Source organism: Lutra lutra, chromosome 2 (assembly GCF_902655055.1).
Source record: "Lutra lutra chromosome 2, mLutLut1.2, whole genome shotgun sequence".
NCBI lineage: Eukaryota > Metazoa > Chordata > Mammalia > Carnivora > Mustelidae > Lutra > Lutra lutra.
Genome location: NC_062279.1, coordinates 205,413,304 through 205,440,513, shown reverse-complemented (window position 1 = coordinate 205,440,513; position 27,210 = coordinate 205,413,304). Strand labels below are relative to the sequence as shown.

General features: G+C 35.7%; 1 protein-coding gene across 5 annotated transcripts in view; it reads left to right on the top strand.

The window, feature by feature from the left end:
- Window positions 1-27,210, top strand: part of CNOT6L (CCR4-NOT transcription complex subunit 6 like) — a 125,690-nt gene that overhangs the window by 84,602 nt on the left and 13,878 nt on the right. For all 5 annotated transcript variants that reach the window (XM_047719620.1, XM_047719618.1, XM_047719619.1 and 2 more), the window contains exons 6-10: window positions 5,566-5,634; window positions 8,485-8,642; window positions 10,632-10,786; window positions 21,589-21,740; window positions 26,176-26,403. In XM_047719620.1, coding sequence (XP_047575576.1) covers window positions 5,566-5,634; window positions 8,485-8,642; window positions 10,632-10,786; window positions 21,589-21,740; window positions 26,176-26,403 — 762 coding nt within the window. The remainder of the gene's footprint in view (window positions 1-5,565; window positions 5,635-8,484; window positions 8,643-10,631; window positions 10,787-21,588; window positions 21,741-26,175; window positions 26,404-27,210) is intronic.

The following is a 27,210-nucleotide window of genomic DNA, read 5'->3' as shown; positions in this document are numbered from 1 at the left end:
GTGTTGAGTTTGAGGAGTTCTTTATAGATCCTGGATATCAACCTTTTGTCTGTAGTGTCATTTGCAAATATCTTCTGGTTCTTGTTCTTTCTTTTATTAATGTATTGTATCACATTGATTAATTAGTGGATGTTGAATCAGCCTTGTAGCTCAGGAATAAATCCCACTTGGTCTAGGTGAATAATCCTTTTAATGTACTGTTGGATCCTATTGGCTAGTATTTTGGTGAGAATTTTTGCATCCATGTTCATCAGGGATATTGGTCTGTAATTCTCCTTTTGATGGGCTCTTTGGTTTTGGGATCAAGGTAATGCTGGCCTCATAAAATGAGTTGGGAAGTTTTCCTTCCATTTCTATTTCTTGGAACAGTTTCAGGAGAATAGGTATTAATTCTTTTTTAAATGTTTGGTAGAATTCCCCTGAGAAGACCTCTGACCCCGGGCTATTGTTTCTTGGGAGATTTTTGATGACTACTTCAATCTCCTTAATGGTTATGGGTCTGTTCAGGTTTTCTATTTCCTCCTGTTTCAGTTGTGGTAGCTTATATGTCTCTAGGAATGCATCCATTTCTTCCAGATTGTCAAATTTGCTCGGGTAGAGTTGCTCATAATATGTTCTTAAAATTGTTTGTATTTCTTTGGTGTTGGTTGTGATCTCTTCTCTTTCATTCATGATTTTGTTAATTTGGGTCCATTCTCTTTTCTTTTTGATAAGTCTGGCTAGGGTTTACCGATCTTATTCTTTCAAAGAGCCAACTCCTAGTTTCGTTGATCTGTTCTATTCTTCTTTTGGTGTCTATATCATTGATTTGTGCTCTGATCTTTATTATTTCTCTTCTCCTGTTGGGTTTAGGCTTTATTTGAAGTTCTTTCTGAAGCTCCTTTAAGTGAAGAGTTAGGTTGTATATTTGAGACATTTCTTTTAAGTGAAGGCTTAGGTTGTATATTTGGAAAAGGCTTGTAGTGCTGTATTCTTTCGTCTTACGACTGCCTTTGTTGCATCCAAAGGATTTGAACAGTTTTGTTTTCATTTTCATTTGTTTCTTTGAATTTTTAAAATTCTTCTTAAATTTCCTGGTTGACTCATTCATTCTTTGTAGGATGCTCTTTAGCCTCCATGTATTTGGGTTCTTTCCAACTTTCCTCTTGTGATTGAATTTTACTTTCAAAGCACTGTGGTCTGAAAATACGCAGGAAATGATCCCAGTCTTTTGGTACCGCTTGAAACCTGATTTGTGACCCAGTATGTGATGTATTCTGGAGAATGTCTCATGTGCACCAGAGAAGAATGGGTATTCTGTTGCTTTGGGATGGAATGTTCTAAATACATCTGTGATGTCCATCTGGTCCAGTGTGTCATTTAAAGCCTTTTTTTTCCTTGTTGGTCTTTTGCTTAGATAATCCGTCCATATCAGTGATGGGGCTGTTAAAGTCCCCTGATATTACTATATTATTGTTGATGTGTTTCTTTGATTTTGTAGATTAATTGGTTTGTATAATTGGCTGATCCCATGTTAGGGACATAGATATTTACAATTGTTAGATCTTCCTGTTGGACAGATCCTTTAAGTATGATATAGTGTCTTTTTGCATCTCTTATTATAGCGTTTAGTTTAAAATCTAATTTGTCTGATATAAGGATTTCTACCCCAGCCTTCTTTTGATGTGCATTAGCATGGTAAATTGTTTTCCACCTCCTCACTTTAAATTTGGGGGTGTCTTTGGGTCTAAAATGAGTTTCTTGCAGACCACCTATTAATGGGTCTTGCTTTTTTTCATCCATTCTGATGCCTCGTGTCTTTTGATTAGGGCATTTAGCTCATTTACATTCAATGTAACTACTGAAAGATATGAATTTGGTGTCATTGTATTGCCTGTAAGGTGACTGTTACTGCATATTGTCTGTTCATTTCTGGTCTATGTAATTTTACGCTCTCTCTTAGCTCAGAGGACCCTTTTCAGTATTTCCTGTAGGGCTAGTTTGGTGTTTGCAAATTCTTTTAGCTTTGTTTGTCCTGGAAGCATTTTGTCTCTCCTTCTATTTTCAATGACAGCCTAGCTGGATATAGTATTCTTGTTTAGTGCTTGCCAGTCCTTTCTGGCCTGCCAGGTCTCTGAATAGGTCTGCTGCCATTCTAATATTTCCACTGTTGTATGTTACAGACCTCTTGTCCTGAGATGCTTTCATGATTTTCTCTTTGTCACTGAGACTTGTAAGTTTTACTATTAGGTGACGGGTGTGGTCCCATTTTTATTGATTTTGAGGTGTGTTCTCTGTGCCTCCTGGATTTTGATGCCTGTTTCCTTCCCCAAATTAGGGAAGTTCTCTGCTATAATTTGCTCCAATATACCTTCTGCACCTCTCTTTCTTTCTTCTTCATCTGGGGTCCCAATTATTCTAATACTGTTTTTGTCTTATGGTATCACTAATCTATTGAATTCTCCCCCTGTGGTCCAGTAGTTTGTCTCTTTCTCAGCTTCTTTTTTCTCCTGCATTTGGTCTTCTTTATCACCAATTCTCTCTTCAGCCTCATTTATTCTAAATGTTAGAGCCTTGATTTTTCATTGTACCTCATTAATAGCCTTTTTAATTTTGACTTAGTTAGATTTTAGATTTTTTATTTCTGCAGAGAGGGATTCTCTAGCGTCTTGTATGTCTTTTTCAGGCCTAGCTAGTATCTTTATAATCATCATTCTGAACTCTAGTTGTGACATTTTACTATTGTCCACATTGATTATATCCCTGGCAGTTTGTACTGCCTTTTGTTCTTTTTTTTTTTTTTTTTTTTTTTTTTGAGGTGAGGTTTTTCAGTTTTTGTCATTTTGTCTAGAGAAGAGTATATGAATGAAAGAACATAATATTCTAAAAGGGTAACAATGTCCCAGAACAATATACACTAGCCAGGTCAGAAGAGACCCGAAATTGGTGAGAAAAGAAAGAGGAAAAAAAAAAAAGAATATTTTTTTGAATTTTTCTTCTTTCCTATTTTAATGAACATCTTATCCGATCAATTCCTTTTTTAAAAATATTTTTAAAATTTTCATCTTTATAGTCATATTCTATCCCTTCATTGAAATTTAACCTATTTTTTTGTATAAGTTTTTCTTTCTTTAAAATTTTGGGATACGTTTTTTTTCTTATAGCCTGATGGCTAGTGAATAGAACAGAGCGACATACTAGATCTTTGGTGTGTTTTGGTCTCTTAGAAGAAAGTGTCTATGAAAATTTTAAAGAAGGAAAAATTTACATATATATAAAAATAAGGGTAAATACGATGAAGGGATGAAATATGAATGTAAAGATGAAAATAAAAAAGATTTTAAAAAGGAATTGAAAAGTTGGTTGATAGAAGAAAAAAAAAATGTGATCAGGTGGGAGACTAGAATAAAGCCTTATACTAGATTGGGTTATATTTTGGTCTGTTAGAAGAAAATGTATCCCAATATTTTAAAAAAAGAAAAACAGATAAACACAAAACATAGCTTAAATACAATGAAAGGATAGAATATGACTGTGAGGATGAAAATTAAAAAAATATTTTAAAAAAGGGATTAATAAGATGGTTAAAATAAGAAAGAGGAAATATTAAAAAATAAGAGAAAAAAAAAACTTTGTAAGGCTGAAGAATCATGGGAGAAAAGCCATGAATTCTATGTGCTGTATTCTGCTAGCGCTAGAGTTCTGCAGTTCTCATTGATTGGCAAACTTGGTCTTGGCTGGATATTCTTGCTGATCTTCTGGAGAAGGGGACCTGATGCAGTGAGTCTCAAATGTCTTTGTCCAAGGCGAATCTCCTCTTGCCAGAGTCCAGGCTGAATAATCTGCTTGGGTGTGCTCATGGTAGCTTTTGTTGACTGAAAACTTTTGTACAGCTTTGGAGGACGGGAATGAAGATGCCAGCCTCCCAACCTCTGGCCCAGGAGGAGTTGAGAATTCAAGGCCCCACTCCTCAGTGAGCCCTCAGACAAAAGCAGTCAATCACTCCTGTCTCCCTGGTCTCTGGCAGCACTCCCTGCCAACCTGGCCTATGATAGAGCCTTTCTGTCTCTGGCACACAACTCCATTTGCCGTCGCTAGACCCAGGTGATTCCTGCAGTGCCTGCCCATGCTGCTCCTTCCAGGAGTACAAGGGGAGTTTCCCTGCATTTGCTGCTTGTGGGGTCCCTGCTTGAAGAGTAGTGGCCTGACTGGGGCATGGATCATGACTTATGGCAGCCCTGAGGTGACAGCCCACTCCTCAGCTCCATCTTTGAGCAGGCTTCCCCACTCCAAGACCTGGGAGCTATGCCACACTCAGGCCTCCCCTGTCTTTCTGTGACTCTGATGGTCCTGAGACCACACTGTCCCAGTGAGGATTCCACCCCCACTTAGCCACTGGAGTGATGTCCCTCAGTGGAGCAGACTTCTAAGTTAGGATTAACTAAGTTAATCTAAGTTCTTCTAAGTTGCTCTGCTGCTCTATCACTTGCCATGAGCCAGCTGATGAGGCTCCTTCCCACACAATCTATCTTCCCATATATCATCCTTATATGCACGTCCTACCTTCCAGAAGGTGGTTGGTCTTCCGTTCTTAGAATTGCTGCTATTCTTTTCTTTGATCTCCTGTTGAGTTTGTAGGTGTTCAGAATGGTTTGATAAATATATCTGAATTCCTGGGACCAGATGAAATTTAGTCTCCTACTCTACCATCTTATTCCTCCTCTCTTTTTTTCTATTTTAACAGTATTTGAGTATTTCAGTTCATTAGTATTTTGGAACCTCACATAGCTTTGATTTCTCAGCAGGGAAGTTATACTATTTACATTTGTAATTAAGACAAAAGAGCTTACTTAAGATTGTGGGTTTTCTTTCTTTCTTTCTTTCTTTCTTTCTTTCTTTTTTTTTTTTTTTTAAAGATTTTTACTTTAGTCAGTGTGTATGAGAAGGGGGGGGGCAGAGTGAGAGGGAGAGAATCCCAAGCAGACTCCTTGCTGAGAGTAGAGCCAAGGCTGGGCTCATCCCAAGACCTGGAGCTGAAATCAAGAGTCAGATGCTTGGGCGCCTGGGTGGCTCAGTTGGTTAAGCGACTGCCTTTCGCTCAGGTCATGATCCTGGTCCTGGGGTCGAGTCCTGCATTGGGCTCCCTGCTCAGCAGGGAGTCTGCTTCTCCCTCTGACCCTCTCCCCTCTCATGCCCTCTCTCTCTCTCTCTCAAGTAAATAAATAAAATCTTAAAAAAAAAAAGAGTCAGATGCTTAATTGACTGAGCTACCCAGGTGCCCTGATCTTAAGGTTTTAAAAAGGTACTTCTCATAAATACTGTGTAAGTGGAACTGCGAATAATGAGTTTCCTAATGTTCTTTTCATATATTTATTATGTGCTTTTTGCTTAGGTCTGCTCAAACTTCCTTTGGCTGCTAAATCTTCTTTGTATTTCAATATTAGATTTTTAAGTCAGTTGTGGGCCACTATAGCTGAAGAGAAAACAGAAATTGCTTTGACATTATAAAGTAAATGATACTGATTGTAGAAGCACATGAAAATAACTTATGTTTAAGAAAGATTTTTCTCCCCCTCCACCCCTCAGTTCATCCAGAGCAGCTTCCTCCGAGGCCATGGATTACATTAAAAGAACGAGACCAAATTCTGCCATCAGGTAAATAGTTTTTCATATTTTTCTTGACTTTTTTTGTTTTTTTTTGTTTTTTTCAGAAATACTGGAAATGCCATTTGGGCTTTGTGATACAAGTATAACAAGCCTTCATTTTATGTCCACAAGGTAGATGAGTTTCAGAAAGTACTGATAGGTAGATTTGAAATTATAAAACCCACATTAAGGCCAAGTGTAGGAATCTCCTTTATCTTTCACAAAGATGTAGCTCTTGGTTTTACAATTATTCCTGTAAATGAAGCCTTACAAATAAGAAAATAAATAAAGCCTTCCAAGTGGCCTCTTCATTCAGGGTATTGGGTGAGTTAAATAGTTAAATAGAAAAAATGAAAAATAATTCTTTTCTGAAAATTTTAAACCACTTGGGTACTTTATATTTCTTCAGTGGTTAGAGTGGTAACACTTTTGAAAGATTAATTTAGACTGAGTCTGTATTTGCTATATTGGAAAAAAATATGGTACCAGGCCAGTGGTGTAGAAATGGTAGAGCATGAGCGAGTAAGCAATTTAAGGATATAGTTTAGCATTTCTAGAACTGCAGTAATGTAAGAAATATAAACCTTTTATCTCTTTGTGGAGACTAATAATGATTTGACATCACTTATAGTGCTTCTTACTGCTTATTAGACATTTTAGTATTGGGAGTTCTGCTTTAAGTTAAGAATTAGTATTGATCCAGATGCTTTCTTTTTAATCTCAAGAGAAAGTTTTCATTATATCTAATTTCATTTTAAAATTGACAATGAAAATTTTACGGTTTTAATACCCAGGTTGGATCAGTCACTGAATACCGACACATTAATAATTTTTAAAGGGTAAATCATAGAACTTATTATGTACTTCTAAAGCCCTTCTGTTTGTGTGCTTTTTTAAAGTAAGAGGATTCAGAAAAAATTATTTGCTTTGATATTGGGAAATGTAGGAAATATAACATCTTCATGGTTCTTTTGTGTTTTAATAACACTGATAGATATCAGCATAAGCAGTACATTTCTGTGTCTTCCAGGGGCAGTAATTTTAACACTACCACACTCTTAGAGTCACAGGATGAGCCTGTTCTAGGAGGCACTGTGTCGTTGGTCCATTGCAAGAACACTTGTATTAACAGGATGCACATTGATGGTCTGAGTAAAAGGAATACCTGAGGTTTTCTGCAGAGTCTTAACTTGGTGGATTTATTTTGTTTAGCTTTCCCTAATGCATAATTAATTGTTCCCTTTCTGATTTTAAAAACTCTGTTTTCTGATTCTTCAAAGTAATCCTTTCTTGAGTACTAGTGAACATAATCTTGAAGAAAAGCTTTCCTAATACTGTATACATACATTTTCATTAAGAAAAAGAACAACAGAAACATGATCTCATCAGTTGTTGAATTCTCCAAGTAATGTGTTCTTGGGTTTTTTTTTACTGAGAAACAAGTATGGATTTTCCTTGGGATGTATTGCACTTTCCTCAGTAGAATCTGAGTGCTAAATAAAGGGGCTTTTACTTCTGGTGAGTAGGGAGATGTGTATAATACTTAGGATTTATTTTGTAAGAATCAGTACCATATAGTGAAAAAGCTAACAGTGTACGAAATGGCCTCCAGTTTGATCCCCAGGGGACTATTGAACTGAGTTTCTCTTAATACTTTCCCCATTATCTGAATCTAACCAACTTCAATCCAGTATTATTACTTCATTATTTGGATTCCTCACCTTTTATTCAAGTATGTGATTCACAGCCATTGCTGTGCACTATAATCATTTGGGATGCTTTTTAAAAAATATGTATATCTAGACCCTAAATATACTAACTGACTTAGTCTTTTAAAAAACACTTTTAAAAAACACTGTACAGAGTGATTCTAATGGGCATCCTGGATAGAGAATTACTGATAAAAATCAGGGCTTTTAAAATTAATGTCCATATAAATAACCTGGAGATTTTGTTAGCTTGCAGGGTCTGACTTAGTAGGTCTTTGTGGTACCAAAGAGTCTGTATTTTTGAGTTCCTAGGTGATAACGGATGGTTTGGGTCTTCAGAGCACATTTTTTGGTAGCAAGGCTATAAACTGTGTTCTCCTGTTAGTTTGTTCACTGTCCTTCTATAGTTCAGGGGCATTTTAAAATGAGAATTCAGTTTCAAAAATGAATATATGGGGGCGCCTGGGTGGCTCAGGGGGTTAAAGCCTCTGCCTTCAGCTCAGGTCATGGTCCCAGTGTCCTGGGATCGAGCCCCACATCGGGCTCTCTGCTCAGCAGGGAACCTGCCTCCTCCTCTCTCTCTCTGCCTGCCTCTCTGCCTACTTGTGATCTCTATCTGTCAAATAAATAAATAAAATCTTAAAAAAAAAATGAATATATGATTTGGCAGAAAGAATTCTCTTACAACTAAACTTTGTTAGTCAGCGTTCTGGCTCAGAGTGGTAAGAGCAGTAAGAGGCTCCCCAAAGTATTAAATAATGGGTATTTTGTTAGTAAAAATGAAGTTAGAGTCTTTTAATGAACAAAACTAAATTCACTTTTGTTCCAGTTAAATAAAGCTTTGCTCAAAAAATTATGTGCAAAATATTAGCATCCTGACTTAGAATTTGAATTTTTATTAAATTTCCTAAAAATCTAAAATGTGAGCTATAAGTCTAATTCTAGTGAAAGAACTTTGATGTGACGGACTTCAGTGAAGTCTTAGTAGATAAGGTTGAACAGAATTTTGCCGAAGGCATTTCACAGTGATGACATTTGGGACGGGTTTGTGTGCCATCTGTGCTTGTGCAGGTATACATCTGATAACTTCTCTTTGAATTCTTGCCTAATTCTCTCCCTTTTGTCTTTTGTTTCCCCTCCCGTTTCTTAGCATCATTCACGGTTATGTGTTACAACGTGTTGTGTGACAAGTACGCCACGCGGCAGCTCTACGGCTACTGCCCGTCCTGGGCATTGAACTGGGAGTACAGGAAGAAGGGGATCATGGAAGAAATTGTTAACTGTGATGCAGATATCATCAGTCTTCAGGTAACACTGCAGACATTACTGGTCTGAGGGCACCTACCTGGCTCAGTTGGGGGAGTAGCAGCTCTTGATTTCGGGGCTGTGAGTTTGAGATCCACATTGGGTGTAGAGATTACTTTAAAAATAAAGTCTTAAAAAAAATTTAAAAAAAGGAAATTCAATTGTCTGAAACTGAAGGATGAACTTAGTAGATCTTACTTCTGGGAGAGAGTCTGTGCTCAAAACAACTCAAAAGGACTTGTTTTCTCTCCTCCTAAAAAGGGCAAATTTAGTAAGCAGATAAGGCATTTCCACGGTCCAACTGTTCTTAAGTACAGCCACCTGTACTCATTTGCTATTAAGTGAAAATAATCTCACCCATTTTTCGTTTCTCATCCATTTAACAGTCCATCTTATGAACAGACCACTGGTACTGTTGAAAGAGAAAACGGCAGACGGCTGTGTCATTTAAGAATGTGAATTTAACTTATAATGGAGTCTTTAAAAAATATTATTTGTTCGCTGTTCCTTAATGATAAACATTGTAAACACTTACAAATATTGTGCTATAAATCATGCGGTTTTGCATTATTTTAAAAACTGTCTCTGAAATGGACAAGAAAATGTTTTATAGCACTTTATTATAATGAGTTTAACTGAAGAAACACCTTTCTGTTGAAATACGTGTTTTAGCACTTCAACACTCAACTAATAAATAGCCAAGATTTCTAGGTAGTATTTAATAACTTTTTTCTTAGCAACTTTCAAAGCATATTACATGTTTATGAAGGTATTTTAAAATTTTAAGTGTTAGAATTTCATAGCTGCTTTTTAGCACAGCCTGAGAAGAAAGGTATTACTTTTTAAATAATTTTTTGTACTAGAGTAGCTTGAAAATATATGTTGTCTGTGGTTCATATGACTTCCTGGGAAATAATAAAAATCTTCAAAAACTAAATTTTCTTCTGAACATGGAGAACTGACAGAATCGCGGGGGAGAAGGAGGCAAAGTTAGTTTTCTTCTTTTTTATTTAGTATTTGTAGTAATGATAGCCTTACATTCTTCTAAGTATAGTTTGAAAGATAAAAACATAATTTAAAAGGTATTTTTTATTGTAAAGGTAATACCATAGTATAAAATGTTCATTCTAGAGAAATTGAATATTTTGAAAAAATAATGGAGGAAAACCCTAAAACTTCTGAAGTACTTGTTGTATGCTTTTTAAAATTTATTTACAGATCTATTTTCAAAGTAAAGTTGAGATCATACTATTGCACTTAATGTACTTTCCATATTACTAAAATTCTTCCAAGCCAATTCATTATATGAATATATATTTATTGATACAGCATTTTCCCTACTGGCGACCATTTAGGCTATTTATTAGTTTTTACTATTATAAAATCATGTTATGAGATCATCATACATAAATCATTATCTTCACATTTAATTATTTCATTTGGAAAGATTAAAAACATTTTATGGGTCAAAGAATAAAATAATCTAACTTAAAAATACTGGATTAACAGAGACTATTGGGTGATTGGTGTTCAGGTACCTTAAATTCTTTAAAGTTGAACTTTTTGTTGATTGATCTTAGACTTCTCACTCTTGGGTATCATTCCTTTCCATTGCAGTTGAGAAAGAGAAATCGTTTTGAAAATTACCCCTCTAAATTAAACTTACTATTCCTTACTGCTTAATCTATAATATGTCCAATTTTATCAGTTTTAAGGAATTATTGTATAGTAGAATGAACTCTAAATTGGAACTAAGGAGATTTGGGACCAACTAGCTAGTAAGCAAGAGAAAATCAGGCAACAGTTCAGGTTCTTTCTGGTTTAAAAGCTGCTGTTATCAAATGACTGCTGCTAGTGGTAAGGTAGGAGAGATAATATTTGTTCTGTGAATTATTTTAACTTAGTCACAGCTTACTTAAACTGCTAAAAATCTTTATATCTTAATTAAAGTTCTGCTCTGTCATGTCGATGACAACTTTTCTTTCACCTCAGGAAGTGGAAACAGAGCAATACTTCACTCTCTTTCTGCCAGCATTGAAGGAGCGTGGATATGATGGATTTTTTTCTCCAAAGTCACGTGCCAAAATCATGTCTGAGCAGGAGAGAAAGCATGTGGACGGTTGTGCAATATTCTTCAAAACAGAAAAGTGAGTTAAGGAAACAAAGCATAATAGTGTATACTTAACTTCTTTAACACACAAATTAACAGTAAGCTAGCTAGAAAGCAAGAGACGTAAAAATTTAAACTGTTGGTAATGTTATATTTCTTAGAATGTATTGGAATAATGTTTATTATACTTTATGCTTCATTGCCGAATTACACTAAAATTTTTGAGAGGTATATACTTGAATATGTTGTGTTATCATATTTCCAAATATATTTTCATGAAGTAAAATAGCAGTTTTGGTGTTTAAAAAAAAAGTGTAGTGCTTTTTTAGGATTTTGAATGAGTGATCTGAGTTTCTTTCTGTGAGTTTTGTTTTGGTAGTTGGCTTTTTCAGAATCATTAATTTTGTTAACCTTTTTCATCCTTTCAATTAACATTTCATTTATTTAATCATTTATTCACTAAATGTTTACTGAGCATTTATTTGCTTTGTGACCGGTGCTATGCTAGTCAATGTAGACATAAAGATAGACAAGACATAGTTCCTAATCCCACTCAGAGCTCTGGTCTAGTAGGAAAAGGTAATGACATAAGAAAATAAAAATAAAATAATATATATATGAGATAGAGATTTGCATGGATGAGGGAGGGTGGAAGAGAGACACAGCTTGTGGAGCTGGAGAGTTAGAGGATTGACTGAGACAGGACAGTGGAAAGCAGCCATTATCAAACACAGAGAAAACATGATTTGTGTTTTTTCAGTGCTGTTGATGTACTTGATTAAAGTAAGTAAAAGTTGAAAATGTTATGAATCTGCTTATTAAAATACATAAATGATCTTGTGGAAAACTTTGTTATCTTGTTGCATTGGGTTTAGGAAACTGCATTTCCTACTTGAGGATGTAGAGCCACAACACTCTCAGAAATCTGTCTCCTTTTGAGTGCTGGCTGAGTAGCTTGTTGATAACAGACATATTTAGTTATCATCTTGAGGAAAAGAGAGAAGCATATTTTTTGCCTCAGAAAGGCTGCCAATTTTATAGTGGAAAACACAAAGGAATCTTCATTAGAAGACTGAAATGCATAAAATCTGATAGAGGTGGAATCCCATGGTTAATAATTTGGGTTTGACATAGACAGGGAATCATCTATGTATAGGATAAGCATGTATTATTTTCCAATATTGCCCCCTTTTTAATACCAGTTATAACAAAAGAAATTACATGTTTTTATTGATACAGGCATATTACTAGCATATTATGTTAAGCAAACAAATCAGTGAATTTGAGAGATACTTGGCCTACTTTTTCTCATTTATTTGTACCTATTTTCCTGTCTTTTCCATGAATTTTTATTTATTCTGTGAATTTTTAATAGAGATATTGTCATTTTGGCTAATAATTAGTGGATAGGCGTACAGTATTTGAGGTTAGAATATACTGAATTCTTGTAGTTGGTTGATGATTTTTTTTATGAATTTCAGAATAACAATAGATATTACTTTTATATACTGTTAGACCTTTTATGGATTCTCTCACTGAATTTTTAAAGCAACCCTCAGAGCTAGGGTTACAGCGGTATTCTCATTTTTATACATGAGGAGACCAATGTACAGAAAGTAGTGTGGCTTCATAGTCAGTCCTTTTAACCATGGTACTAAACTGAATTCTTAGGTTTCTTATTGAGCTTCCAGTATTACTTGTACTTCTTAAAAGTTTACCTCATTTGGAAAAATTGCTTTGAATTTGATGTTTGTTACTTATATTCATAAGCACATTTTCTTGAAACACCATAATTGGAAAAAGAGTACTGGTAATCCTGAGATAAAACATCAGGTTCTTTTTCCATTTGCCACTGTGTCTTCCCAAAGGGAGATAATGTAGTTTTTATCATTCCCATCACAGATTGAGAAGAAAATCTAAAATGCCTTGATAATTTACTAGAGGTAGTTAAGATTTTGAACTAACAGTTATAACTATTATCTAGGAAACTTTAAACAAAGTATTTGAAAATCGAAGCTTGAATTATTAAAAATGCAGTGAATTAGTTAAGAGGTGTACACAGGAAATACTTCAGTGCATCATTTGGTTTTCTTTCATATGTCAACTCTTTTTGCTTGATTAGTAACATGGATCCAGTAACAGATGAATACTTTGAGTATAATACCTTATTATATTCTTTTGTGAGCAGTATCAAATACTTGTTGATGTTGTATGAGCTAACTGTCCAATGCCAAACTATTTGAAATTTAACACAAAGTATACTACCTTGCCTTTATTCTATTCTGTTCTTCAGATTGACAACACAGTGCAAAGAAAAGAATTGTGAAGCCAGGTGGTTCTCCTACTTCTGTAGCTATATAATCTTGAATGAGTCACTTCCCATTCTGGGCTTATTTCCTCATTTGTATTTATTTGTATGTTACCATCTAAGATAATTTCTTTATGTAGTTAACAAAACTGACAAAGTCAAAAGACAGCTGTAGGAAGAGTACTTCGAGTCTCATTCTCAGTCTCATTCTTCTAAAACCAGAGTGTCTCAAAATTCCTACCCTAGATTGATGATAGTTTTTCCTGTCATGGAAAACAGTGATACAGAGTAAGTAACCATAAATAGAAAGTATAATAATCGCTGTTTTTAGCAAAATACTGTAATAAAAATTTCTTATCCATTGTGGTGAAAGAATAGGGTATTACTTAGTAAAGAGTGGGACACAGATGACCAATTTTCAAAGAGCTAGAATACAGTAAAATAGTCCTTGCATCATATTCATTGTAGTTTAATCTTCAGGGCTTCAGAAGTTACTTCAGGATTTGGCAGGACCTTTTGGTCATCATTACAAACATTTTTTGGGTAGTTAGATGCATGGAGATACCAGAAAAAAGAAGTTTCAGTTCATAAAATGCTAGAAGTCAGCTTTTGCTTTGTCCTTTATCTCAGTAGCTATTATTATCTTCAGTGCAAAGTATTTTATAAAATACATTTGTGTTTTGTTGTTGTTGTGTGTATATGGAAAGACTTAACTATAAATAAGTATTTTCAAGTTGTTTTTATTTTTAAGATTTTATTTATTTATTTGACAGACAGAGATCACAAGTAGGCAGAGAGGCAGGCAGAGAGAGAGGAAGAGAAGCAGGCCTCCTGCTGAGCAGAGAGCCTGATGTGGGGCTGGATCCCAGGACCCTGAAATCATGACCTGAGCCGAAGGCAGAGGCTTTAACCCATTGAGCCACCCAGGCGCCCCTAGATAAGTATTTTAGACTCAGAAATTTAAATTTCCTTTTGCCGTATTTTGTCCTATAGACTTAGTGGTTAGCAGAAGTGGGCTTGGATCCAGATGCACAATTTGAAGAAATTGAAAATGGAGAAAAATGGAGATGAAGCAAGATCTAGATACTAGACTCACTTGCTGTTCCTGAAGTTAATAGTTCTGATCTGATCATGCTTTGTTTCACATCAGTGAGAAAGGGAAAGATGAGATAGTGTTGGAACAGGTGACCATTACACTGTGGAGAAGCAGTGTCTTCCAACAGGACTTAGAACTAGTTGTAATGGTGCTCATTCCTTGCTTTGTTGTCTCTGCTTTCTAACCTGCTTCCAGTCTTAGATTAACCAGGTGAGGCCTAGTCTTTGCTTTTCCTTCCTATGTTATTATAGTAATTCTGTGCTTGAGAAGAGGGTATCCAGAAGTTACAGTATCATTCCAGAATGACCTAATGTGCTAATTCCTTCTCGCTGGTTTCTCAGATACTGATATCCTGTGTCATCGATGGTGGTTGCATTTAGAATTTGTGTGATTTAAAAAAAAAAACAAAACAGATTGTGATTGTGTTTCTGTTGTTCACTGTCCCATAAATTTAATCTGGAACATAAAATTACCCTTTTGTGCCACAAGGGGCACAATATAGATAGTAATAACTTTCACCTAATTTGAGAGGTTTCTTCTGGGGTTAAAATCAAGAATGTAAAAATGGTTTCACTTGTTCAAAGAGTTGTACAAAGATTGGTAGGATAGTGCATATCTACTTTTCTTCCCAATTCATCCCAGTGTCTAAGCTTACTTTTTTTTAGCAAGTTCTTTTCTGGCATTCCCATGATTATCTAAAGGGACCCAAGAACACATTTTATAGTATCTTCACCCTAAATATACAATAAACACTTCTGTTTGGTTTAGGCTTAAGAGTGCTGGAATATGATCCAGAAAGGGTCATAGTTTGCTTTTGTGAGGTTATACTCATTTCTTGACTATGTACCTTTCAAGTTCGTTTTGGCTTGTAAATGAAGTCAGGGAGGGGTATATTGTTTTGCTTGCTCATAGTTGGCATTCATTGTCCTTTCTCTACCATTGATTTAATCACATCACAGCCCATAAAATTACTTCCGGATCATAAGCTAATAAGAAATTGAGTTATCTCATTGTTCTGTTTGAAGGCTCTTTTGGACATGTTCTTCCTGTATTTGAAACATTCAGCCTAATAATCTGCCTCAAATCCTGTAAGAAGGGTGGGATCTTTGTTTTTTGATTCTAGCAATCTTCATATGATCTCACTATGCCCATTTGACTTTCTATAAAATAAGACTTTCACAAAGGTATAAAGAAGAATTCTTTGACTAAAATAGCATGAGGATTAATGCTTATAGCATCTGTGTACTCGATATGGAATAGAAATAATAAAATTAAATAGCGACAAATCATAAGATTTTACATATTAAAATGTAATAAGATTGATAGTTTGGATTAGTGAATGGAAAGTAATTATAAACCAGTATGTTTTATCCAGAACTAACATCTAATAGAAGGAATGAGGAAGACATCTCTGTATGTCAAAATGTCACCTGTAGATAAATTTGAGGCAGAAAATGGGAACAGTGGAGTGTGTTTCGTTATTTGTAAGAGGGGAAATTAAGAAATAGTATTGGTAAGATAGTATGAATAGAATATGGATAATTATTTACTATAAATGTTTTATAAATATAGTATAAAATAAATACAAAAACAAGACAAGGTGTAGGAGACTACAGCTACCTCCCCTAGTGCTGGAAATTTTCTTAAGGCAGAGTAAATGAAAGTTCTTACCCTGCAAGAAGCATATCTTGCTCTTGCTTAATTCTAAGTGTAAAGAAGGAACTTTGGTTCCTTAGTGCTCAGCTATATCTTTGGTTCTTCAACTACTGGTGAGGTGGCACCTGGGTGGCTCATTTGGTTAAGCATCCAACTCTTGCTTTCAGCTCAGGTCACGATACCAGGGTTGTGAGATGAAGCCTTGTGTCTGGCTCCACATTCAGCTTGAAGTCTACTTAGGACACCGTCTCCCTCTTCCCGTGTTCCCCTCCCCCGATGTCTGTGTGCTTGCTCTCTCTCTCTCTATTAAATAAGTAAATATGAAAAAACCAAAAAGCAAACTATTGGTGAAGCTGAAATGATAAAATTCAAGAGTATGACCTAAAGGCCAAGGAAGGGAGTATTAGTTATAAGTATATATTTTGTTTAGGAAACCTCATTTATTTTTCTGAACTTTTTGAGACCACAGATATTAAAAACCTGATACTTCAAGAAGATTGGGAAGTTGTAAAGTCAAAAGTGAGGTGATACAATCATTAATTATACCAATTAGAAAGATAGGTATTTGTGCTTGAGAAGAGGGCACTGTCCCTTCAACTCTTGAAGGCATAGGTGGAAGACTTAATAAACTAAATAATTGTTCAGGATTCATTTTAAATGAAGAAAAGTCAGTAACCAAACATGTATTTTAACAAGAAGTTGACTGAACCTGTGATCTTTGCCAAGAAACTAAGAAAAATCAGAGGCTTGGTGAAAATGCTAAGAATGGTATTTTAAATACCATGCACTTAAAAAAAGGGATATACCCATTGTGGATTGTGTAATCATTAATGGAGGATCAAGGTATAGGACAAGGTATAGCTGTACCCCTTCTATTTTACTTTTATGATCTCTATAGAGATTGTCTTCAAAGTGGGAAGACTAAGACTAGGTGAAGAGGAAATTGGTAAGGCAAGAGAGTCACTAAACTGCCTGAACTAGTTAGGTTTCCAAATCAAGATAATGATATCCAATGGTACTAAAAAATCTTGTGAAAGTATGCCTGCGGAACTGGCATGGGCGATCTATTGTGAATGTTGCAGTGTAGGAGAAGTTCCTAGGGTACTGAAGATGAACAAACGACCTCATTTTTCAAAAAGGTGTTCCCTTGGGGCGCCTGGGTGGCTCAGTGGGTTAAGCCTCTGCCTTCTGCTTGGATCAGGATCTCAGGGTCCTGGGATTGAGTCCCGCAACGGGCTCTCTGCTCGGCGGGGAGCCTGCTTCCCCCTCTCTCTCTACCTGCCTCTCTGCATACTTGTGATCTCTCTCTCTCTGTCAAATAAATAAATATTTTAATAAAAAAAAAAGGTGTTCCCTTATGGAAGGGAACAGGGAAGAAATTGGGCAGAGAGCAGAGGTGTGCAGCAGGCCTCACAGCCTCAGCTGACCCTACCTGTAGTTTTGGAGCTGGAATGGCCTGTCAGAGTTAGCCCAGGAGGGACCAAAATCCCTAAACTTTTATGTTTTGCTTTTGATCTATAAGTGGACCTACACCACTCCTAGAAGTACTTGACCTTGGGTGATGTAGCTCTCTGCAGCTAGAGCAATTCCTGAAAGATTGTTGAGGAATCTGGACAGTGTGTTTCCATATTCACCCCTTTGCAGAGTTTTTGCAGATTTTAGGACCAATATGTATCAAGTACCTGTCACAAGTCTGGATACAAAGTAGATCCTCAGTAATGGACAGCGTGTATTATATTTATTATTGGTTCTGTCCTATTGAGCATTTTGATTATTTCAGAGAAGACCAATATGTACACCTAACATTTGTGAAAACCAAAAATGGTAGGGATATTTAATCTTCTGGGGGAAAAAAGAATAAAATTTCAAAGTGTCCTTAATCAGTAATTTCTCTGACATCAGCAGTAGCAACTTTTTTCTAGATAGGTCTCCTGAGTCAAGGGAAACAAAAACAAAAATAAACTTTTGGGACTATATCAAAGTAAAAAGTTTTTGCACAGCTAAGGAAATAACAGAACTAAAAGGCAAACTACAGAATGAGGAAAAGTATTTGCAAATGACATATCAAATAAAGGGTTAGTATCCAAGTATATAAAGAACTTACACAACTCCACACCTAAAAAAACAATCCAATTAAAAGATGGGTAGGAGACGACAGACATTTCTCAAAGAAGACATACAGATGGCCAATGGGCTTATGAAGAGATACTCATTGTCACTTATCAGGGAAGTACAAGTTAAAACTACAATGAGATATCACCTCACACCTGTCAGAATGGCTAAAATCAACAACATAAAGAAGATGTGGTCCATATATACAATGGAATATTATGCCTCTATCAGAAAGGATGAATACCCAACTTTTATATCAACATGGATGGGACTGGAAGAGATTATGTTGAGTGAAATAAGTCAAGCAGAGAGAGTCAATTATCATATGGTTTCACTTACTTGTGGAGCACAAGGAATGACATGGAAGACATTGGGAGATGGAAAGGAGAAGTAGGTTGGGGGAAATCGGAGGGGGAGACAAACCATGAGAGACTGTGGACTCTGAGAAACAAACTGAGGGGTTTGAAGGGGAGGGGAGTTGGGGGTTAGGTTTGCCTGGTGGTGGGTATTGGGGAGGGCATGTATTATGTGGAGCAGTGGGTGTGGTTCCAAGCATTGAATTCCAGAACACTGAAAAAAAAATAATAAAATGAAAAAAGTAATAGCTCAAATCAAGAAGTAATTTAAATGTCTACCACAGAATGTTAAATAAATTATGGTGTATCTGTATAGTGGACTATAATACAATCATAAATATTAAATTTAAATTATATTTAATTTTATAAGCCCTTATCCCTGATAAAGTATTTATTAATAAACCAAAATATAAAATTATGGAGTATTATAATTGTATAAAAATATTTGTATGCAAATGCATGGGGAAAAGTCAGTGGGAAATATATTGACTTAGTGGGGATATTTGGTTGCAGGTAACTTTAAATTTTTTTTATATTTTTCCTTGTTCCCAAGTCTGTATAATACATTTATTGTATGGTCATTTTTTCCCACTTACTTGTTTTTAAGCATCTATGGAATGCAGGACTGGTTTAAGAGTGAAAAAGTCCAGGAAATTTTGGTTGTATCTTGGTTCTTCTTTGGATTATAATTAATATTTCCCCAAATGCAGTTTCAGTCTTTATTAACAGAAATACAGTTTAAAATGAAGAAGGCACTAGTTCATTTATGCCCAATTCTAGATACTGTACCTTGGGTAAACTTGAGTTGTTCAAATGAACATAAATGTCCTATATCATATAAAGAATTGGCCATTTCTTAGGAAAGGTGTAATGGAGTAATATTTAAAGTAGTGTAAAGTTATACTAGTTTTTATTCTGTGTTCTTTTAAAGAAAATATCTTGGTCTAGTTCAGTGGAAGAAAGGTACAGGGAAACAAATTTTAGTTAAGACATTTCTAATTATTAGATGCCCCCTTCCCTCACAATGGCCTGACTTTGGTAGAAGTAAAATATTCTAATACTAAAAACATTACCATTAAGCAGGATTTTTACACTTTCCTACAAGGTTTTTGTAAATAAGCCTTAAGAGTTCTGTAAATATTTAGAATATATTTCAAAAACTAAATACAACTAATTAAACTGTAATTTTAAAATAACATATTCATTCAAATGTTTCAAGTATCAAATTTTAACACTTGGAAATTAATAACATGTTTCAAAGGTGCTGCCTAGTTGACTTGTTTTTGTGCAGACCTCTGAATCAAGTTTGTTCCTGCTTGCTTAGGTTTTCTGAGTTCAAGGTCAGTCAGTTATTTACTAATAATATCTGTGTGTCTCTGTGAATCAGGATTTTTTTTTTTAAGATTTTTAATTTATTTGACAGAGGGAGACACAGAGAGAGAGGGAACAGAAGCAGGGAGAGTGGGAGAGGGAGAAGTAGGCTTCCCGTGGAGTAGGGAGCTCCATGTGGGGCTCCATCCCAGGACCCTGGGATCATGACCTGAGCCGCAGACTCTTAACGACTGAGCCACCAGGGGCCCATCTGTGAATCAGGAGTTTTTTTAAATACTCTATAACTAAAACAAAAATACAGAAATAAACTGGATACAGAGGCGGATATAAGATTATAATAATCAGTACCCTCTGATTTAATATTTTTATATTCATCAAAACAGATTCATTGTTTTCAGTAACTGATTTATTTGAACGATACTATTTTGTTTTATGTATGGGAATTTTACCAGAAACTATTTGAAAAAGATGCCTAGATGTTTAGAAAAGTCTGATATGGAGAATGGTCATATCTACCTGTAGAACATATTTTGAATCTTCCTTCTTCTCTATTTCTCTTGCCTTAGTCCAAGCCACCAACATCTGTCATTTATACAACCTCAAAAACTTTGTTCGATCTCACTTCAGCTCCTATAATCATTCTCCACAAAGTAGCTGGAGTGATCTTAAAATTTAAAGTAATATCATGTCCTTGCTTAGAACCCTCCATTGTTGCCTTTCGTCTCTAACATAATTTCATACCCTTCCATTCTCTTCCATCCCACAAACGTGCAAAGGTCTTTGCTGCCTGAGGATCTTTGCTTCTTCCTTAACCTGGAATGCTCTTAATTCCATTCTTCACCTTGGTAACTCCTCATCCTTCATGTTTCAGTTTAAATGTCACCTCGTTAAAGTAGAGGTGAAAACTGTGCTCCTTTTTATCACTCTGGGTTAGAAATAAGCATTTGACCTGACTTTATTCTTCTCTGCATGAGAAGTGGGGCAGGGAGAGGAATACGATTTCATCTAGCACAGTGGCCTGCAGCATAGTAAGATTTTAGTTTATATTTATAAAGATATGAGTGCATGCTTCTGTTTCAAAGCTGGGTGAGGATGAGATGGAGGCCTGTTGAAAGAGTAAAGGTGTCTTCTCTCTACATACTATTTAGTGAAAAGTAGTATGTTTAGTTAGTTTTGGCCATTTACAAATATTTTACAGATCTAATAAAACTAGGCTGAAAGAGTTGTTAAATGGTTTGACCCAAAGCAATGTGACGTTTTCATATGTATGTCATCAGTATGACTATGTCAGTACTACATTCAATCTGTTAAGTCCTATAAATCTACGATTATTAATTTGGAAGTAAAGAAAGAAAATACTATCCATGCAGAAACTGTGGTCACTTGGGAGAGCCATTTTTCACCTTATAGAAGCTGTTCCCCTGAAGCCTTACATACATGTAATGCCAGCTTTTTAGTAAAGGCCAGGTAGAAAAATTGCCTTCTTAGTTGAGATAAGGGTGTGACAAATCTCTTGATGGGGTCAGAATAAAACTGCAAACAGGGTAGGCAGATTTTACTCTGTTCTTTGTCATTAATCTGCTAACTGAGTTAAGGTTGTGTTCACCTTTACATACCAGAAAGTTCTAACAGCAATTTAAAGAAATGGAAGAAGGGCACTTTTTTCGCACAAGTCCAGATATGGTAGTCCAGAACTGCTTCCCAGTCCATAATGGGTTGGCTTTTGCCCTCCTGCTGCTTACCACAGGGAAAAAGCCATAAAAGGACATATGCCTTTGCTAGATGGCACTTCTAAGAAAGTTTTTAATCACACGTCTTATGTTTCACTGGTGGAAATTCATCGCATGTCCCCTTGCACATGGAAAATGACTAGGGAGACAGTGAATAGTGTGTATCTTATGCTCCCTCATCTAATGTCTTTTAGCACGATAGTCCAAGTACCTAATACCTAATACTAATTAATGCATTGTGCCTTTTAGATTTACCTTGGTGCAAAAGCATACAGTGGAATTTAACCAGGTGGCCATGGCTAATTCAGATGGATCCGAAGCTATGCTGAACAGAGTGATGACAAAAGATAATATTGGTGTCGCTGTGGTATTAGAGGTCCACAAAGAACTATTTGGAACAGGTGAGTACCATTTAAAATATTCTTACTAAAAATAACCACCATCTTGTGCTTTCCATTTCAGACAAGTGCGTAGATTCTGCCTTATTTGTCGCACAGTGATTTTTTGGTCTTTGAGGAAAGTTAGGGGAGATGGGCCAGAAAATAACACTAATTATGTAAACCATCATATATATATCTAGGGATATTACTTACCAGATAATGTGTAAAAAGGAAAGTCTTTAATATGCCATTATTTCCAAAAGGTTATTTGAAGTAGGAAATGCTGAATTTGGAAATTATGATGAGTTGGTTCTCTTTTTAGCCATATTTTTAGCTTCTTGAGTGTGAAATCTTTTGTCTTTAAGGTTAAGTACTTGGCAAGTTTTCTCTAATTTCTTTGTTATATCTCAGTCATTGTCAGGGTAAGAGCGGGATCTTTTATCTACCTGGTACTTAGCTTTTGCATTTTAGATTATTTATAGCTTCTTTCAAAGTCAGAAACTCATTATGTACTTTGCATATCGAGACCTTTTTTTCCCCTTTATCCTGCCTGCCTTTGCGCATTTCATTGTTTACTTAATTAGTATATTTTAGGCAAGAGCAAGAAGAAGATGTTAAGACCACATTAGGGCTTTATTTTTAAACTTTTTTTCTGCTCTTACTGTAGAAGAAATGATGTTTGCCTTGAGTATTGATTTGAAATATTCAGACCATGCCTATCTGTCAAACCTCCCTTTTCTCTTTATTTTATCCATCATCAGATAATCTTTGATAAGATATTTTAAATTTTTCTTCTTTTTTGGTCTTTCCATTTTTACCTACTTTTATGTCCTTTCCAGTCTTACTCTTTTCAAAAGTTAGTTACCTCTTTTTTTGGTAACTTCAATTCATGAAAATTGAATTTCTTTCGGAGTTTTATTCTCCTTTTAGTATTCAGAAAAGTAATTAGAAATTATACAGCAGATACTTAGACATTTTGAAATACGGCTCTTATTCCTACAAGAGGAATTTAATAGAGAAGGTGCTGATGGCTCTGTTGTTTTTAATAGTTCTTAATATTTAATATAGTGAACATTTAATGTACAGCCAGAAGTGACACTACAGAATTTCTAGGAAAAGAGTGGAGCGTAAAGAATTTTCGCTATAAGATTTTTGTCTTGTCAAATTGCTTTAAAAATGACTTCCTATATTTGTAAGTCATATATCCAGTAAGGGGTTAATATCCAAAATATGTAAATAACTCATAAAGCTCAATAGCAAGAAAAATGAACAATCAGATTAAAATATGGGCAGAGTGTCTGAATAGACGTTTTTCCAGGGAAGACAGAGATGACCAACAGGCACATGAAAAGATGCTCAACATCACTAATCATCAGGGAGAAGGAAATCAGAACCACAATGAGTTATCACCTCATACCTGTTAATATGGCTATTATCAAAAGGACAGGAAATAACAAGTCTTGGTGAGGCTGTGGAGAAAAGAGAACTCTTGCACACTGTTGGTGGGAATGCAAACTGGTGCAACCGCTGTGAAAACAGTATGGAGGTTCCACAAAAAATTAAAAATGAAAATACTAACTTGAAAAGAGATATACACCCCCATGTTATTGCATCATTATTTACAATAGCCATGGCATGAAAGCAGCCTATGTGTCCCATCAACAGATGAATGGATAAAGAAAAGGTTGGATATATACCCAGTGAATACTGTTCATCTGTAAAAAAAAAAAAGTCTTCCAGTTGCATCGATGTGGATGGACCTTGAGGGAGTTATGCTAGATGGAATAAGTCAGAGAAAGCGAAATATTGTATATCTTCACTTATATCTAGAATCTAAAAAACAAAACAAATGAACCATGACATCAAAACCAGAGTCACAGATACAGAGAATATAGAGTGGCGGTGGCCAGAGGGGAGAGGGATTAGGGAACGGGGCAAAAGACTGAAAGGGATCAAGAGGTACAAACTTCCATTTATAAATAAGTCATGGGGATATAATGTTTGGCATGAGGGCAGTGCACTTGAAAGTTGATGAGAAAGTAAACCCTGGGGCGCCTGGGTGGCTCAGTGGGTTAAAGCCTCTGCCTTCGGCTCAGGTTATGATCTCAGGGTCCTGGGATGGAGCCCCGCATCGGGCTCTCTGCTCAGCGGGGAGCCTGCTTTCTCCTCTCTCTCTGCCTGTCCCTCTGCCTGCTTGTGATCTCTGTCAAATAAATAAATAAAATCTTTAAAAAAAAAAAAAAGAAAGTAAATCCTAAGAGTTAACTTTATATGGTGACAGATGGTAACTCATTTTGCAATGCATGTAAATATTGAATCATTATGTTGTACATCTGAAAGCAATGTAATGTCAATTATACCTCACTAGAATTTTTTTTAAATGTCTACTTCTGTCACATATAGCAGACACTTCAGTTATTTGTTTATACTCAACATTGAAGATAATTATATCTTAGTAAGGTGAAAGGAAACTTAATTTTATCACAACAGTAGACTTAAAAATTAGATCTTTTTCTGCAGAGTTTTATATTTTCAATAGAAAAATTTAAGAGATATTTCTACAGATTTTTTTTTGTAGTTTTAAGATTTTATTTAAATTCCAGTTAGTTAAAATACAGTGTAATATTAGTTTCAGGTGTAGAGTTTAATGATTCATCACGTACTTACAACACCTGGTGCTCATCACAAGTGCCCTCCTCAATACCCATCACCATTTAGCCATCTCCTTCACCTCCCTCCCACCCCGCAACCTCAGTGTGTTCTCTATAGTTCAGAGTCTGTTTTCTGGTTTGCCTCTCTTTTTCCCCCATGTTCATTATCTTTTTTTTCCCCTAAATTCCACATATGAATGAAATCATGCAGTATTTGTGTTTCTCTGACTTAGTTCATGTAGTAGTATACTCTCCAATTCCACATCATTGCAAATGGCAAGATTTCATTCTTTCTGATGGCTGAGGGATATTCCTCTGTGTGTGTGTGTGTGTGTGTGTGTGTGTGTGTTTGTGTATACACACCACATCTTTATCCATTCATCAATACGTGGACATTTGGGCTTTCCCCATGATTTGGCTATTGTAAATAATGCTGCTATAAACATTGGGGTGCGCGAATCCCTTAGAAGAACTACTTTTGAATCCTTTGGCTGAATATCTTATAGCACAATTGCTGGATCATAGTGTAGTTCTATAGAAATTTTAATAGAAAAGGAATTGTGCACGTTTACTAATACTGCAGTAGTGCAAAAGCATATAAAATGTAAGTTCCTTATTCATACTCTGTAGGAGTAGCTCTTGCTAATTTCTTACTTTCATTTCTTATTAGTAATTTCATTACTAATAGAGACTGTATGTATATGTATGTATGTATAGTTTAAATGGCCTCATACCATGCACATTGAACTTTGTGTCTTCAGTATTTTATGGATGTCTTTCTCTGTACCTGTTAACCAAGTTTTATTTTTACAAATTTTAATGTATTGTCTACTTTGTTTCCCGTTTTGACAATTAATACTGTGTTAATACTTATTTTGACAAAATTTATAAAGCAATTTTAGGGCGAAGAAAGAACCTTTTTTAGTTGAATATCTCACTTTCCAAATGAACCTAAGTACCAAGAAGGTTAAGCATCCCAACACCAAAATAAACAGTAAAAAAGCCAGGCCCAAAACCCGAGTGTCCGTATTTTTGAGAGCACACTATTCTTGTGTCTCCTTTTAAAAATTACTCCCTTTGGGTGTTTAGTATGAATTTGTTTTGGTAGGAAACTTTCTTACTTACTTAATTTGTATAAGTTAATATGGTGTTATTACCTTTTATTGATCCATCACTGATGTGCTCAGGAAATGCAAGGTGAGTGAGTACTGGGCAGTGGGAAGAATTTAAGGTTTAGGTCATTCAGATAACTGAAAACCTGCCTCACTAAGTGATTGTGATCTTTAAATGACAGAGATATTTAAAGTGCTTGTTTACACCAAGAACTCGGCAAGTCAAAGAACTATAATCAAATGTTGATTGTATCATGATATAATTCTTAACTTGGGCATATAGAGCAGAAGTTGGCAAACTTTTTCTGTTAAAGGGCCAGAAAGTTAACATTTTAGTCTCTGTGGGCCACATACAGTCTCTTTCACAGTCTTTCGAAGATATTTTTGTAGACTCCTTTGAAAATGTAAAAGCAGGGTTAGCTCATACAGGCTGTACAGAAACAGATGGTGGGCCAGATTTAGCCTGTGGCTGCGGTTTGTCTACCCTGAGCTAGAGGAGTAATTCCCATGTTGGGATTACCAGAATCTTAGCATTTTAGCTTCTAAGAACTACATTATGAGATAAAATGGAAGATACAAATTAATGGAAAAAAAATAAGGGGCTCTGGGTTTTGGGGAGAAAACCTTAAGATAATTGCTTTTTTGAGACATAAAGCATAATCTTACCCTCTTTTTTCAAATGTTTACATTTAGGTATGAAGCCTATTCATGCTGCAGACAAACAGCTGCTTATAGTGGCAAATGCCCACATGCATTGGGACCCAGAGTATTCTGATGTGAAACTCATCCAGACCATGATGTTTGTCTCAGAGGTTAAAAACATTCTGGAGAAAGCCTCTAGTAGGCCTGGCAGCCCAACCGCAGATCCTAATTCCATCCCGCTGGTGCTATGTGCAGATCTGAACTCATTGCCAGATTCAGGTATTTATAACATCATTTCCTCATTCCTTTCAGTTTTGCTTTAACTGCTAGTTGAAGAGCTAGCTAGCTCGCAACTTCTGAGTGAATTTCTCTGCCAGATTAAGGGAGTGTATTAGTATGCATCCAGGGATGATAGGCCGTCGGGTAATTGAGAGTTTAATATAGAAGCTATTAACAGAAATGTGTACGGGGTTAAGGTACACAAAGTAAGCGGTAGTGCAGTCCTCTGCTACTAAGGGAATTAGGGACCTTTACCACATCTACACCTAAAGGTTTAGAAAATGGTAGGAACTTTTATCAGAACTTGGAAAAAGTAGTTATAAGAAGAGGATTATGTAGTAGGAGTGAAGGCAAATGACCATGACCAAATCCATCCGGCAGGTAGAGTGGGAGGAGGGGTTGCAATTGATTACATCAGACTCCTGAGGCACAGAGTACAGTGGAGAAGAGGCGACCAGGAAATATTCAGCATGGGTAGTTTAATAGGGTTGCAACTTTTCAGTGAACTCATTAAGATAAATTACTAATATTTGGTGCAAAAGACTGATCCATATTCTCCTTAGATTTGACATTACTTCTAGAGCTCCACTAAACTACTTTATGTCCTAACTTACATTATTTTAGATCTCTGGAAAAATTAATTTCTGCATTTTAGATATTAAAGTTCAATGTAAAACATTTAAGTATTACTGTTTTGCTCTTACTAAATTTTTTCTCTGTTTAATAAGCTATTTTAAATTGTTTACTCTCTCAACAGTAAATGTGACCTAACGCAAATACTTACAATTGGAAACTCATAAGTCACAA